The sequence below is a fragment of the Sinocyclocheilus rhinocerous genome, unplaced genomic scaffold, assembly GCF_001515625.1.
Source record: "Sinocyclocheilus rhinocerous isolate Xijiao unplaced genomic scaffold, SAMN03320098_v1.1 scaffold3465, whole genome shotgun sequence".
Classification (NCBI taxonomy): Eukaryota; Metazoa; Chordata; class Actinopteri; order Cypriniformes; family Cyprinidae; genus Sinocyclocheilus; species Sinocyclocheilus rhinocerous.
In genome coordinates this window covers 6,421-22,617 of record NW_015650024.1, presented here as the reverse complement: position 1 = coordinate 22,617, position 16,197 = coordinate 6,421, and the positions used below count along the sequence as shown (strand labels likewise).

Below are 16,197 nucleotides of genomic sequence, written 5' to 3'. Positions count from 1 at the left end.
TACAATGAAAGACGTCTTCCCTCAGGTAGATTGAATGTTGGGCTCATGATCAATAAGATGTTTGCATTCGCCCAAACTGAATCAAAACGCGGACGGTGAAGGGAACTGCCATCAGCGCGAGAGCCGGCAGAAGATTCCGCTTGGTCTTAAAGCCTGCCACAAACGGCTACTTCGCAAATAAAACAATGATTTGCGCAAAAAGAATGATTAATTATCAATTGAGAATTTGTTATTGATATGGTCTGGTGAAAATAATAATATGGGCTGCGAGAAAATTATAAATAAAAAGAGTGGGGCTGCTATGAGTGCAGGCAGTCTAGGGACAGCATTACTGATCTATATATAATATATATTATTAGTGGACAGCATCCATATTTCAACCCCAGTGGCATGACAACACCGCGGCCCTCGTGGCCAAAAAAACAGACCGGCCCACCGGGAATCCTCCCGGTGCTCCCGATTAGCCAATTCCGTGAGGGAGAGTCATTTGTAGTGGTGTCCGAAACCATTGTGGATGTTATCGAGTGCATTCATTCAATCCCATAATGCACCGCAATAACAAGTGTACAACTGATGTACACTCAATGGCTAGAGAATACCCATAATGCAGTTTGAGGGTCATGCTGAATGAATTCCCACGTCTGGCCAGAAGATGGCTCTTGCAGCTGAATCATCCATCCATCCATCCATCCATTTTCCAACCCGAATGTCCAATGTGGGTACAGCGCAATATCACACAGGTCACCTTTCTGTCACCTTTATTTATATAGCACTTTATACAATGCAGATTGTGTCAAAGTAGCTTTACAGTGTTAAATAGGAAAACGTGGTGATAATGCAAGGTATAAATTTCCCTTTTAATTGATTATTAAATAGTTTAATTAAGGTTTATACATGCTATAGTTTCCATGACAGAGTTTGAGATAAATCTTTTCATTTCTACTGGAGCTGCCAGTTTGCTAAGTTATGATTATTAAACTGCAAGCACAAACAATGCAAAAGCGACAGCCCTTCCGGTGCACTCTGTCTGAATTTGCTCACTCGTTTTCATTCACTTCTTCAAGTGAACTATATTAGTGGACTAATGTAGGGAATAGTGAATGAAGGAATAGGGGGCAATTTCAAACACATCAAATGATTAACTATGGAAACCAACGAAGGAACACTAGCAACCAAGGACACAGGAACTAAGCACAATAAATGAGAACATAGGGACAATGGAAAGCAATGAACATCAAAATAAGAGTCCTAGAACAGACGATTGTGACACCAATATTATAATTAACATAAATGTATTAATAAGAGCCATAATAATAAACCAATTAAACAATTAATTAGAAGGTAGTTCAGTTTTGGTCAAGAAGACATAAAAAACAAAAAAACAAAACAGAAATAACCATCTACAATTTATAACCTCTAAAGCCAAAGACACAGTTTTTCTTCATCAAAATGTTATCTTGGGTGCAAATGAAGTGCAAATGGCTCAAGATGAGTTTATCGCTGTTATAAAAAAAACAAAAAACGGAAACTGGTTAATTGTAATGGTTAAGACAGTGCTGAATGTAAGAAGTGCTTTCATGCTTGTTTTATGTGTAACTATTCTATTCACTCTCTTGGTACTTTGTGGCAGTACTCTGATTTGTTTCCTGACACATATCTCTGTGATTTGTCCAACAGGTCCACTGGTTGTTTCTCAATTCCTCTGGTGGTGGAAATTATTTGCTCTTTTTTCCATGGCCTTGGCCTTTGAACTTAGCCATAAAGTTGAATGCTCCTAGATATTCACCAAGCAGCACACCCATTTTAGTGGGTAAAAGACTGTGACAGAGTAAAAACAAGACAGATAAGGAAAATGTTATACATGCACACTGAAAAAAAACACACAAATGAGACCATTTTAATTTCTAAATGATTTATCTTGCACATCAACTAGAAAGCAGCTTAAGATTTTGGCTTCACTGAGAAAAAGACTTTAGTAGTCTCACATGTGTCTGTCATACTGTTTGTGAAGAGACAGGTGAAAGACAACCCTAGATCAGAGAGGTTAAAAGATAAGTTTGCTTTGTATTGTCACAATGTTGTAAATTAACAATGTGTACTCTTTCTGAGTGTTACCTGCACTGAGATTATCCCTATTTAGGCTATTTGTCAGAGCACAAAAAGAAAAAGGTACTGGAACTGTCATAAGTAAAACACATTATTCTGTGGACAGTTTCAGTGCTTTTGTGAAGACTACAGATCGAACCCGGTGTATTATGGATATTAAAGTTGTATCTTGTCATGTAGAGCTGTTAAACAAACGAACAAACAAAACAAAAAAACACCTTTTTTACTGTATATATATATATATATATATATAGCCCATTTTGCTAATGGTGATATACCCACCTTTAAGTTTTATAGCTTGTATAGCAGCTATTTTACAACAGCTTAGAATTCTGTTATTATAATAGATACACATCTAAAATAGATCTTTAACACTGAGGTCCAGCATGACTTACTTCTTCAAAGCGATGGCAATGTAGATGCTTCGAGGCATATAAAGATAAACCTGTTCCCTTCTAACAGCATCCACTATTTTCCTACACGCATACTCCGGCTCAAGAATAGGCATGATTCTGGGCCATCTGCGAAACACAGACACACACACACACACACGCACGCACGCACGCACACACACACACACACACCAGTATGAGCACTTTTGATTGTCTTTGAAGGCATTTACAAAGCAGATAAGAGGAACTACAGGAATAATAAGGTATCCCAACATACAAATATTACTCTCAAGTGGCAATTAACTTCCCACATCCAAGACAATCAGATAACAAAGAGAGAGGGAAATCAAAGACCTTTTCTCAATTTTCATATAAAAACCTGTTTTAAATCTTTAAGTTATCTGCACCCACAGAATTCCCAAAATATTCTCATATCCATCATTCTAAAAGGTTCTAAACAAACTCTGGCTCCTTCTCTCTGTATGATATATTTTATCTAATTTGAAAATGCTTGTAGTTACCGATAATACTGTAGCACTCTTTGCTAACACATTTTAGTTTTAATTTGAACTGAACAAAATTGTACAAACCTCCCTAGAATCACACAATGAAATGTATTAATATTTCAGTGAACTACACAGACCCAACAATATGCAAAATTATTAACATGACATAGCAGTATTAATTTTGACAGCAAATTTTGATTTAGTCTTAGTCATAGACAGTCTTTTGACTAAAATGAAATTTAGTTTTAGTCATATTTTAGTCATCTGAATTGTTTTAGTTTTAGTCAACTGAATATCATAATATTTTAGTTGACTAAATCTACAGTAGATTCAGTCGACTAGAATCTAATGGGTTAGTTACAGTGTAATGCATTTATTAAGCATTTCTCTAAAAAATCCAAACTCATTATATATTCCTGGAGAAAACATCTATTAACCTTGTAATATGAATGATATTAAGGTTTGAACATGCAGTATAGCCACAAATTTAACTGCTGTGACACAACTTGTCTTTATATTAAAATTAAATAAAACCACTTCTCATAAGGGAATATGAACATGGTTTTATTTTCAATGAAATACCAGTGGTTATATAAAATGCATTCTTTATAACAACTTGCTTACAACATTCTTCATTCTTTCAAGCAGACATATTTATTTATAAATTAAATTTAGATTAATTCGTATTAATCCGTAGAGAGTGATTTTCTCTCTTTCTTTTGTTTAAAACCGAATACTGATACACATATTGTCCTAACTGTTTACATTCACTTAAGACGTAACCGAGTGTGTTTACAAGAATACTCATTTTGTGTGTATTTCTCCGTTCATGTACGATAACGTGAAAGAACTGAATTCAGTACTCGTGCTCTGTCTGAGAGATGCTTTTCTGTGAGCGTGCTTCGGGTGTGTGCACTTAGAAAACCGGACCGAATAGTTCGCTTTCGCGTCGTCGTGCTTTTTCAAATTAATCCATATGTCTGCTCTTCTCTTACTCCTAGACTTTGACATTTCTGAACGTTTTATATGACGTGCAGCAAGTGTATGTTAGCTCAGGGCCATGCAGAGACCTTTGGAGGGGCAGGTGCTCAAAGTATAAAAGGGGCACATGGAACACGACTTTAACCCTCTGGTATTGTTCGGTCATTTTAGACCGGGAATTTTTTTTTTGTTGAAATTTTAAAAATCGCTAATTAATCGGAATGGTACGAAACTCGATGACTTTTATGGCAGTCACTATGTGACTACAAAAAATAAATAAATAGATTAAAAAAAAAAAATTGTGGACTTGATTCGAAAAAGCTAAATGTTCGTAAAAAAAAATTGTCACACTTGTGTTGTTCGCGGTCAAAAATGACCGCCATTGGAAATGAATGGGAAATACTCAAAATTACGAAAATACAGATACTTTTTTGTGTGTACAACCTACAAATTATTCACGATGCAGAAAAAAAGTGCACAGAAATGACACACAGATATGAAGTGTGACTGTAACACAAAGCATGTTTTTGCAAATATGTGAAATAAAATCAATAATTTAGCCACAGTGGAGTAAAAACACAGACACCAAGGAAGGGGTTACACACTAAAACATCAAGAGTATAAAACAGACACACACACACACTCACTCACTCACTCACTCACTCACAGACACACAGCTCTCTCATCAGGTGAACTGGCCTGACGCCTTTCTCGTGCTGTGTTTTGGTTGGGGCTGGATGAGAACACCATTCGTTATAGTTATCCAGCATGTGAATTCACCCTGGTCGAGATGATTAATCTCATTCTCTATTTAAACGGTTCAAAGTTTGAAGTGGAAGAAGTTAAAAATAACTCGACTCGTTCTCATACAGCCCCCACTAAAAAGCACTTGGCCTCGCCAGTTCACCGCATGCCGGTAACCTCCACATACCGCTCTAATGGATCTGTGTCCTCTGCTCCTTCCGGGTTCCCTCGAGCCCGTAAGTGGGCATCTAACAGCGCAGACCTGGGAGCCAAGATTGCGGACCCAGCTATAACATCAGTCCGATCAGCGCTCAAAGCCGCCTCCCTTCGTCCATCCTCGACTACAAGACCCTTACCTATTCTCAGCCCAGAAACCGCGGTCGCTCCTCAGTCAAGCCCACCGGCAGCTCAGCAGTCAAGCCCCTGATTAGTCTATTCTGTTCACCTGTTTTGATTTAATTCTCCACCTGTTTCAGTTCTCCCTAATTATGTTCCATGTGGTTATATACCCTGAGTTTTCCTCAGTTCCACTGTCTTGCTTTAAAGTTACGTTGTGGTGTTAATCTCCTATGTTATTCTGTGTTAAACTCTTGGATTGTCAATTAAAGTCTTACCTTTGGATTACCCCTTCGCTGTGTGCCTCATCTAACCCACATCGTGACAGAAAGTGGCTAAACCACGGAATTTCATATGTTTTTCTTTTTTTACTCCCATCAGATGGAACTAATCTTCCTTCAAAAATTTTATTTTAAAAGCATTGTCTCTATTTTAACATAAAATACTGCCATAATTGAAAAGTAATAGAAAAATATTAGGATTTTTTATTATTATTATTTTCAATGTGTATCATAATTATTGCATAAATATTAAATACTACCATGAATTTCTCTCAAAATACAAAAGAAAAAATATTATCGAACAAAAATATCTCACATTGATTTCACTGAAAATAAAAAAAAAGTTTTTCAGGCGTCCGGTCACTTTTGACAGCGAACAACACAAGTGTGACTCCCAAATGAACAATACCAGCAGGGGCGTAAATTTCGTCTATCAGTAGGGGGGGGACAATAAACTTTTTTTGAAGGGGACACAAATAATACAGCTAAAATTGTACTTCTAAGGATAAGTATACACAGAGGAAAGCCTTACTACCATTAGTGTAGCAGGGAGACAGTGTCAAATTAGACAACTAAAGCTGTTGTGCTTGCGCCGCTAAAGCGGTCGTGTCCGTTGTAGACATTACTATCCGTCAAAAAGGTAATGTTATTATTGCTAACATAGTGGACTCATCAAAAAAATATATATGTGATAAATATATATGAATAAAATAGCCTTGACAGCCAGTTCCACAACTATTGACTTTGTTCTCGCTCACCGGACTTGTGGTTGCCAGTTTTCGGGGAAAAAACGCCCAATTGCTACTCAAAACTAGTACATTCCAGGGGCTAAATATCACGTTATTGGGGGCGCTTCAACCCGCGGACATGAAAAACAACCCGCGGCAACAGTGTTAAAGTAGACCAATTCTTTGCAACACTGGCTGCGCCATTACAGCTCGTACCTGCAAAAAAACATCTATTTTGGTTCTGATTATCATGTTTATCGTGCTGAAATCATACGTTTTAAACTATATAAGTTTAAACTTCTGATATACGGTTTTCTGAGTCGGACTTGGCAACACTGAGGTTATGTAAAAGAGGAAAGCAGGCATTTGGACCAAAGCACTGTGAGGCAAGGGAGGGGGAGACTCAAAATATTTATAAACTTTAAACGCATTTTTGCCCCGTTTGCGTTTGTGTTGTTTTACTACTTACAAAGTTATTTAAAGTATAAAACATTGATATTTACAATACACAGCATGGTTTTAATCATATTTTTAGGGGGGACAACCTTCAGATTGGGGGTTCCTGTCCCTCCCCGACCCCCTCGGGATTTCCGCCTATGAATACCAGAGGGTTAAATAGGGCTGTGCTCCTTGCTGATAAGTGTGTCGAAACAGATGCTTCTGTATTGATACAGTAGCAAATGCCGTGACGCAATTTTGAAAAAGAATCACAGAACAGAAAATACCATTTTAAGTTTAAAAGTTAAAGAATTTTTTCTTTGCACCTCTTAATTACTCTGGAATTAGAAACTGAATTATATTATTGATATTATTATTATTATTATTATTATTATTTAGTTTACAGGGTATGGTGGTTTTGCTGTTGTAAACACTACTGTTGCTGTTGTAGAAAAAAATATTTCTGTCTTATTTAAAATAGAATTCTATTCTAATCCTGTTCTGAATTTATTCATTTTTTGAATGATAATGATAATAAAAACAGTATTGATAAGTATAATTCGGAGGATGAGAAAACCAGTATAAGCCTGTTTTACCAGTGTTGTGATAATTATTTTGAAAACACTCTACGTTTTTTAAATAAATACTGTAATAATAGTAGTTCAAAGTATGAATAGTTTTTGTCATATAACATTATAAAGACAAGACCCCTCGACGCCCTTTAAACTTTTCCCAATCAAACAGCAAGAACGAAAGAGAATAGGCACCTTTGTTTATATTGTTGTGTGTAGAACTATGTTAGCTGCATTTTTAATATTTAATAAATAGGCTATTTAATTTTAATAAAATGTAAATTCGTCCCCCGCACTTTAATCGGGCAGGTGTGTTCACATAGAGGTTTCTAGATTTAAATTCAAAGAGATAGTATCGATACTAGTCTATGCATGACCTGACTTTTTATTCGTATCTAAAATGAGGAGATGTGAACATCAGGAGCGCTGAACTCTCATGCAGTGTATATTTCATTCATACTCGAAACCAGAGGGCGCTCTTGTGCAGAAAGTTCAAAACGGACTCATAGAAGTAATAACTTATGACATGCAGGAAAACCCTAATATGGACAAAAGCATCCGACTATCGCTGTAGCTGATCTGAATAAAAAGCTGAGACATTTTTACTAATGAAATGTGAAGACAATGAACACACAATTGAGAAAATATATGGTTTATGTGTGTTTTTCAAGTTATCTCCAGGTAATAAATAAATATTACCTTAAAAAACTATATGAATAATGCAGTAGCCTACTGATTGACACATCATTTAGTATAGAAACTATAAAATATATTTCCTGCCTTATTCTGTCATAAAAATGGGAAAAAATATGTTCATAGTAGTCTTTATAAACCAATCATAAAATTTTCATTAGGAAAATATTGAAAAATATTATAGCCCCTTGCTGCAGCTAACGTTACTTTCACAGGCTACACACAACAATATAAACAACAGCTGTGCATGCTCTCTTCACGTTGTTCTTGTAAATAATAATAATTTAATAAAATAAATATACAAGCACACCGCTCAGCTGAGAACTCCATCTCTTCCCAAATCATCCCTCCCTACCATTTTTGTTTCATTTTTAATAACTGCTACAATGCTTTTTTTTATTTTTATAACTGCTACAACTGTTTTTTCGAAAATTATTTGTCAACTAAATTAACACTTTGACATAGGCTGAATGAGAATACTGACCATTTAAGTAATTTCATGCACTGAACCCACCTGCAACCCACCTTTTGGTTGTGACAGTTAGACAATAATTCTTAATTGCATTTAGCATTGCTTTTTCCCTGTTGTCTGCAAACATACCTGTAGCCCTCTTTGGGTTGTGACCCAGTTAGACAATTCAACCAGCAACAAATTCCAAACATACAAACACTCTTCCATATTGAGAATGAGAGAAAAACACACACACTCACACACCAATCTAAGGCACTGGTGAATTGCATGACCTCTGTCATATTCTGTCTGTCTTACATGAGTTTCTCTTTCTCAAAAAACAATTTTTTTATAGATATGCAGAAACCCAGGGTAAAAACTGTTTCTAAGTTTTTTCAACATCTTATATAACAATGTAATGCATGTTTAAGTGCACTGCATGTTTGAGGTTTGTGTGCAGAACAGCCACTCACTCTGTGCTCTCTCAGCTCCACTCATAAAAATTTGCATCCCCTCCAAAAGCCTGCAGTTGGTAAGTGAGCAGTGACTCATGGTACCACCACAGAAAGACACATTATCACTTCCCCATGTATTCACAAATTTCATGTGCATTGTTCCTCACTGGTGGAATACTCTTACTAACCCTAAAGGCAGACAATTCCCTTATAATATTCAAGAAATGTAAAAAAAAACAAAAAAAACCTTCTGTTCAAAAGACGTGAAATAAAAAGCACCCTTCCACAAAAAAAAGTGTCTCACACGGCTCCGGGGGGTGAACAAAGGCCTCCTGTAGCGAATCGATGCTTTTTTGTAAGAAAAATATCCATATTCAAAACGTAATAATCACTTGAATCTAGCTTGCGCCAACAGTTGTACACGGAAGCAGTTCCGGGGGAATGACGTATGAGGTCAGTGCTGCGCATGCGCCGGTGAGTCTCATGAAAACCAACGTTTGTTTACAGGATCAAAAGAAGCAAAGTTTCCTTACTTTAGCAAAGGAAAACAAGTCTCCTCCTGGCTTATATCGAAATCCATATATTACAAATCCTCGTTTTGTACTTCTAATTAGTGACCTTTTTTTTTATTGGTCTTATGGAGTATTCTAATTTGTTGAGATAGTGAGTTGGTGGGTTTTTGTTAAATGTGAGCCAAAATCATCACAATTGAACGAACCAAAGACTTAAACTACTTCAGTCTGTGTGCACTGAATTTATTTAATACACAAGTTTCACAATTTGAGTTGAATTACTGAAATAAATGAACTTTTCCACGACATTCTAATTTATTGAGATGCACCTGTATATGTGTGTGTTTGTATTGAACATTTATGGACCAACAGATATTGCGTGAAAATAAATCATATAAGTAGTTTATCTTGTTTAAAAATCTTATAAATGTATGAGGTGGCAAGGGAGGATATTTTACCTCACACGGGGTAAAAGTCTCACCACATGGGGCAAAAGGCACACAGTATAGGGTATATGTGACCCTGGACCACAAAACCAGTCTTAAATGTCAATTTTTAGAAATTGAGATTTATATAACATCTGAAAGCTGAATAAATAAGCTTTCCATTGATGTATGATTTGTTAGGATCGGACAATATTGCACATTAGCAACATATTAGCGCACTGCTGCCTCTCACTGGTTTATTAATGTCATTGGTTCCTTTGAGGCTACTTGAATATTTTAAGTAAGTGTCACTCAAAACAGTAAGTAAATTGTTTTATTTGCCTTGAAAGTGAGACAGTAGCTATAACTTAATAAACCCTAGTAAGTATAACAACTAAGTAAAGATAACTAATTAAATCTAAGTAAAGTAAATTATTGGATTTTACAGTGTACAGAAAATGTTGGTTAAGTAGGTAGGAAAAGTAGGTTCTGTTTTTTTTTTTTAGAGACAATATGTTTCTTACTTTGTGTTGGCACCATCAAACATGCCAGTGTTAATGAAAAATGGGCAGACTATGGTGGTCTTCACTCCATCACAGCCCATGGCCAGCAGCTCTAGTGCCATTGACTCAGCAAAGCCAACTGCAGCAAACTTACTTGCGCAATAATCTGTATAAAACATTCAAAAGCACAATTGTCATTTGAAATGTGTACTTATTTCTAAATGAGAGATTTGTATTGTTAACTGAGAACATCTACCTGCCAGTCCATTTACTCCAATAAGTCCAGCGGAGCTTGCAATACTGACCAAATGACCATGGTTAGCAGCAATCATTGCTGGCAGAAATGCCTTGTACATCTAAGAGGATAAATATGCTATCATGCATACTTTGTTTTAGCATCATTTCGAAGCAGATAGATAAGATAGCATAATTTCGAAGCAGATAGATAGATAGATAGATAGATGATAGATAGATAGATAGATAGATAGATAGATAGATAGATAGTGTACTGACATACCCAGAAATGTGCCAGACTGTTGACCTCCATAGACTTCTCTATGAGTGAATCAGGAGATTCCATGAACTTCTTCCCAGTAACAATTCCTGCATTATTTATCAAAATTATGATATCACCAACCTCACGTTTTACCTTAACAAAACAAAGGGATTGAGTCATGAATTACACAAGATCTTATTAGACTGTCAAAATGTAAACTCGCAAAAATTGGTTTACTGTTGTCTTGAAGCTGAAAGTAGCAAAGAGGTGCCAAAGTTAGAACTTAGTCACATCAGTTCATTGTATTTTTTCATCCATTTTGATTGTACTTACTAAAAAAACAAGCTGATACCATTGAAAATGATTCATAGACATTGTTATAATGATAAAACATTTTGCAGTGTAATGAAAATAAACGTTGAGTGAGTGAATGTTTATGGTCATAATATGTATGGTCATTACAAATGTGGCACTTGTGTGGGTCCTGTAGCACAATGACATTTTTTCCTGACCTCAAATTAAAAGGCTAATCACATTAAAATTGACAAATAAATATCCTAATACACCTAAAAATATTATTGTGAAATAATAATAATAATAATAATAATACTGTGTCTAGACCTATGTCCAGTTTAACTATGCACACTGCAGTTACCTACACAAATATGTAGACGAAGATTCCATGTAGTGTACTTGTACATGTCTTTGTACTGAGGTGCAACGTATTCTACCTGGTTTGCGATTCTGTACACTTCCTCCCGGTCGCTGCAGTCACAGGTATATGTGTACGCTCGCACTCCGTGCGTTTCTTTAATCATACGAGCAGTCTCTTTATTACCGTTCTCATTAATATCCCACAGCACAAGGCGCGCGCCCAGGCGCGCGAACTCCAGGGCCATGAGGCGACCTATGCCGCTGCCCGCCCCGGTCAGCAACACGATCTCCCCGGAGACATTCTTCATTCGAGGCGGTATAAATAACCTAACGAAAGTTTCTAAGCTGTACACCAGTGACATGAAAAGCACCTGAAGAGTCTCCAATAGAAAGTGCATGATGATGATGAATAGATCCTAGAGACGCAAGGGTTATTCGGTCAGCAAGTTTATTCAGTTTTTAACAATAGTAAATTTACGACGACATCAACACAAATTGGTAATTTAGGCGTCATGTAACGTAGTTGTCATATACTGTAAAGTTGTCATATAATCGTATTTACTCTTTGTCTGTTAATGCTCAATAACCATACTGGTGTCTTACCTCACTCGTTTCGATTATCGCTCACTAATACAACAGCAGGTTTGCTCCATTCATTTAGCATTTAACCGAGTGGTTCGATTATCGACCTTCGCTCTGCCTGCCCAATTATTACACTTCGTGTTTACTGAAAGACAAAGTCCAGTATTTGTGTACCGAGAGTAAGCTACTAACGGGACAGGATGTGATGGGCGCGGCATATGTTTAACCATTTGACGCCCGCGAGTTTCCTTAACAACGCGCACATAGGATAAAATAAACTGGCTGCTCAAAGCAACTATTGCATTAAAACTTCATCAGTTGCCTTGAGTAAATTCATAAAGTTTATGGTGGAGAAATTCATAGGTGGGTCTTAGCCTGGCATTTACAACCACCTGGGTAAACATTCACCTTAGAAAAGAATTATGGAATTTAGATGAGTTGTTTTCTGAACCCCATTTTGTGGCATGAAATCTTTATTAAGCTAGCATTGTCAGGATGGTAAACCTTGTTCTATAACAAGATTACACATAATTAATGTCTGTTCACACAAACATTGATAACCATAATCATATCAATAGCCATAATGCTTACGAGAGAGAGAGAGAGAGAGAGAGAGAGAGAATATCAGTCCATATCACACTAATATCAGAGTAACAAAATAATTGAGATCACTTACAGTGAATTTTGTCCAGTTGATGAATGAATGAATGATAAAAACATAAGCAGCGCATGAATAAATTGAATGTTTTCGTCTGTTATAGTGTGGATGTTAATAGTTATTTCATTACAGTTATCATCCTTGGTTTGAACAAGCATTTAGTTATTAGGTTATTGCACTCCAAATAAACAGTGTATGAAAGATACTTGTGAATCTCATGAGACTTTTCACAGAACAAAGGTTGTATCTAGTCTTAATACCATTGACTTTCATAGCCCAAGTGACAATTAGTGTAAAAAAGTGGGATTTGGGAAGAAGATACACTTTTACTATGAATTCCCATTACTGATATGAGTGAACTATGGAGAACCTACAGCTTTCTTGATAACCCTTTGATTTGATATCCCCAGTAAGAAACCTAAAATATATATTAGACTTTTATTTAATGCCTGGCAGAGCTCTTGTTTAGCAACTGTAGGTTTATGGTTATGCTAAGAATCAAAGGTAAGAGACATCTGGCTTAAATGCTACATGTAAAGCACATTCAATTAGAGACAGTGATAACATTCTGTAGTTTATTGCTGTAGTTTATTATTTTTTTAGTGGTGCTTGAAATCTGTATAATAAAGACCTTGCATGGTGAATTTTTCATGCAGGATAATATTTCTGAAAACTTTCACAAATTCAAATCCCCCTGAAAGTGTGCTACCTCTTGCCTTAATTGTATTGAGTACTACCTCTTGCCTTGATTGAGATTCATGATAGTCATGCCATTAGTAGAAGTGCTTTTCATTGCTAACTCACATCATAAAACATGCAATTACACTGCCACTTTCAAATAAACACACTTGGTCTAGAGACATCATCATAATCCCAATTCAGAAGAGTAATGCAACTTGCTTTTACTTACTAACAAAAGGCTACTGAGGCACAAACCTCAGACAGAGAATGCTGATGTCTTATGCACAAAATATTGGCATTTCTATTCAAGACGCACATTCTAGTGCAGTTTCGAGCAGTTTATTCAAGCTATACAGCACATGACAAGATTCAGACTGGTCCCCCCAAAAAGTATGTGTAAAAGACAAGTGTCATGAAGAAATAAACCATGTAATGGAGAAGTAAATGTCTTATTTTCTCAAAAATTGTCCTCTTGTAAGACTGAATGAATGTCTCATGCAAAATTGTTGTTTATAAAAAAAAAAAGAAAAAGGAAAATGGTTGCATTAGTCAGAAGTAGAGGTAATCCTGGTTATTAAAATCTGCTACACAACTTGTAAATATAATTTTGAATTCAGATTCAATGTGTAATGTTAAGACAATATATCCACGGTCTTTGAATTAAAGCATGTCAACATATTCTGTTACACCAAATACACAAAATAATGATCTTTAAAAAGCATCATATGACCCCTTTAAGTCTTATTCACATTAAATCATATTACCACAATAAAGACATAACAAACACTTTATTAATACATTATGAGCGCATTTAAAGCATGTTTCCTTTGTCGGTTCTCAGGTGGTGTCTAAGGGGCTAGAGAGGAAGTGGACTAGGGCACAGCAGAAAAGACCATCTTAATATCCCATGAATCCACCATACCTCTTTTCTATTTCTGATTAATTTTCATCTTCATCTTCCTTTTGGGAGCGTTTTAAGAAGCCTCCATAGCGTTTAGACTCCTGCCACCACTGCGGTCGACCTACACGCCTCATGAAGCCCCCATATCGTTTTTGTAGCCTTAACCCCACTCTCCAAGTCATAAAACTGTCCCCTCTTCATAAAGCCCCCATAACGTTTTGCCATACCCTTTACACCCTGTGCTCCTCCCTTTGAATCATGGACGTCTGTCAGAACCTCCTCCTCCCTCCCGCCATCAGCCTCAACTTGATTGGTCAGCATTTCAACATCATGATTAGTCAGGATTACTCTGCCCTGGTCAACGTCCTCTGGCTCCAGCCCATATAGCTCTGCAGTCTTCTTCATGAATTCTCCATAACGCTTCATGAAGCCTCCATAACGCTTCATAAAACTCCCATACCGCTTTAATGAAGCCACCATATTTTTTGTCTACTGGGTGCTGTTGGGTGTCCAAGTGTTCAGTTGCTGTGGATGCTCGGTTACCCTCAGGAGTGTTATCAGCATTCTGAATAAAACTTTTGCACAAACTCCAAGAGCTGCCTGCATTCAGATGCTCCTCACACTCCACCACACATTCCTGTGAAAAATGTGAAAATATAGTCGAGACACATAACATTCTCAGAAATTAATTGATGTCTCTTTTGTCCAGACGCTAATGTAAAAAAAAGGATATGAAACACTTGCTCAAACATTCTTTTTTTCTCCCTCAGCCTTCATCTCCCAATTCATAACTGGGCAATATGCAAATGAGTGAGTGTGTTTTGGGTGATATGGGGATGAGTAGATGTAGAGTGTGTGCTAAGCTTGTGGGAAACCATGGAAACTCTAATGCAGAGTGTCATACTGAATTTGAACAAAATACACCAATACGCTACTCTCTCCAACACACAAACATACATTTTTAAATGTTACAACATTTGGTGAACTCAGAAACATGAAGAGAGCATGATCCAGTTGTATATTATTTAATGTTGTAAAAATAACAAAAGTACACAAAACACTGGAACCAGGAAACATATAAAATGAAACTGAGCCAAAACGTAACATTCATGTAAGAACAAGACCTGACACATTAACAAGGTCAACACAAGGGCTTATATGCAGCATATAAGTAATATAGCCCCCCACCTAAGGAATGGCTCCTGTCACACCAAAGGACAACAAAACAAGAACCAAATTTTCATCTGATGGATGACAGGATGACTGGCCAGGATTATGAGGTGAAAGTGGGCCTGGGCTCTGGGACAATGGAGAAAAGGGAGACCACAGGGGTGCCAGGGGAGCAGAATACCACCACTGCAGAGCAGGGGCACCAGCATGGGCGTCGCTAGGCGATTTTTAGGGGGGCTATAGCTATATGACTACTCAGCCCCCCTAACATTTTGCGATTAGCTCCATAAACTGTACACGAATTCGTGATCGCCTCAGTCCCCTTTAAATTTCATATGAAAAAGGTGGCAGACTTCGATCGGCTCCTCCCCGTTTTTCAGCGAGTTCTTTTTCAATTAGCAGACCGCGACGACGCAGAGCGAGAAACAGAGGACAAGGTCTGTGTTTATTGATAGATTGTTATAATATCTGCATCTGCGCAGTTCTTTGTCATAAATACTGTTTAAAAAATATCATGGGGAGCAATTGGTTCCACATCTACTGTAAAGTTTTTCCTGCGTTCACCCCTCATCACACCACAGCTGTTTCCTCCAGTGAAAATGAAGCACATATGAACGCATACTTTATAAAACAATCATGTTGCCATTTTCATTTGAAAATTTAACTTTAAATGTAATACATATTCCAGTGCATGTGGCAAAGAGGTTTGCATACTTGAGCTAAGGAAAGAGTGTTGTACTAGAAATGCAAACAGTAAAATTTTGTGTGTGTACAGTAAACAGGTGTGTGTGTGTGTGTGTATGTGTGTGTGAGAGAGAGATCATTAAGATTTGTATTTGGCTTATTCAGTTATATGTTATACCCATCTATGCAATTGTCACGAATCCGGTCCATGAACTCCCGCCACCAGAGGTCACTCTTCCACTACTATG

The 16,197-nt window shown here is 36.9% G+C and overlaps 1 protein-coding gene and 1 pseudogene across 1 annotated transcript; both read right to left on the bottom strand.

The window, feature by feature from the left end:
• Nucleotides 1–940: 940 nt before the first annotated feature.
• LOC107711413 (epidermal retinol dehydrogenase 2-like) lies at nucleotides 941–12,073 on the bottom strand. The gene is made up of 7 exons (XM_016516404.1): nucleotides 11,877–12,073; nucleotides 11,351–11,689; nucleotides 10,641–10,772; nucleotides 10,380–10,479; nucleotides 10,145–10,289; nucleotides 2,502–2,627; nucleotides 941–1,818 (listed from the first exon to the last, which is right to left on the bottom strand). Exons 2-7 carry the CDS (start codon nucleotides 11,669–11,671, stop codon nucleotides 1,716–1,718), a joined length of 927 nt encoding a protein of 308 aa, XP_016371890.1. The 5' UTR covers nucleotides 11,672–11,689; nucleotides 11,877–12,073; the 3' UTR covers nucleotides 941–1,715.
• Nucleotides 12,074–14,091: 2,018 nt separating this feature from the next.
• LOC107711412 (proenkephalin-A-B-like) lies at nucleotides 14,092–14,884 on the bottom strand (annotated as a pseudogene).
• Nucleotides 14,885–16,197: the final 1,313 nt, after the last annotated feature.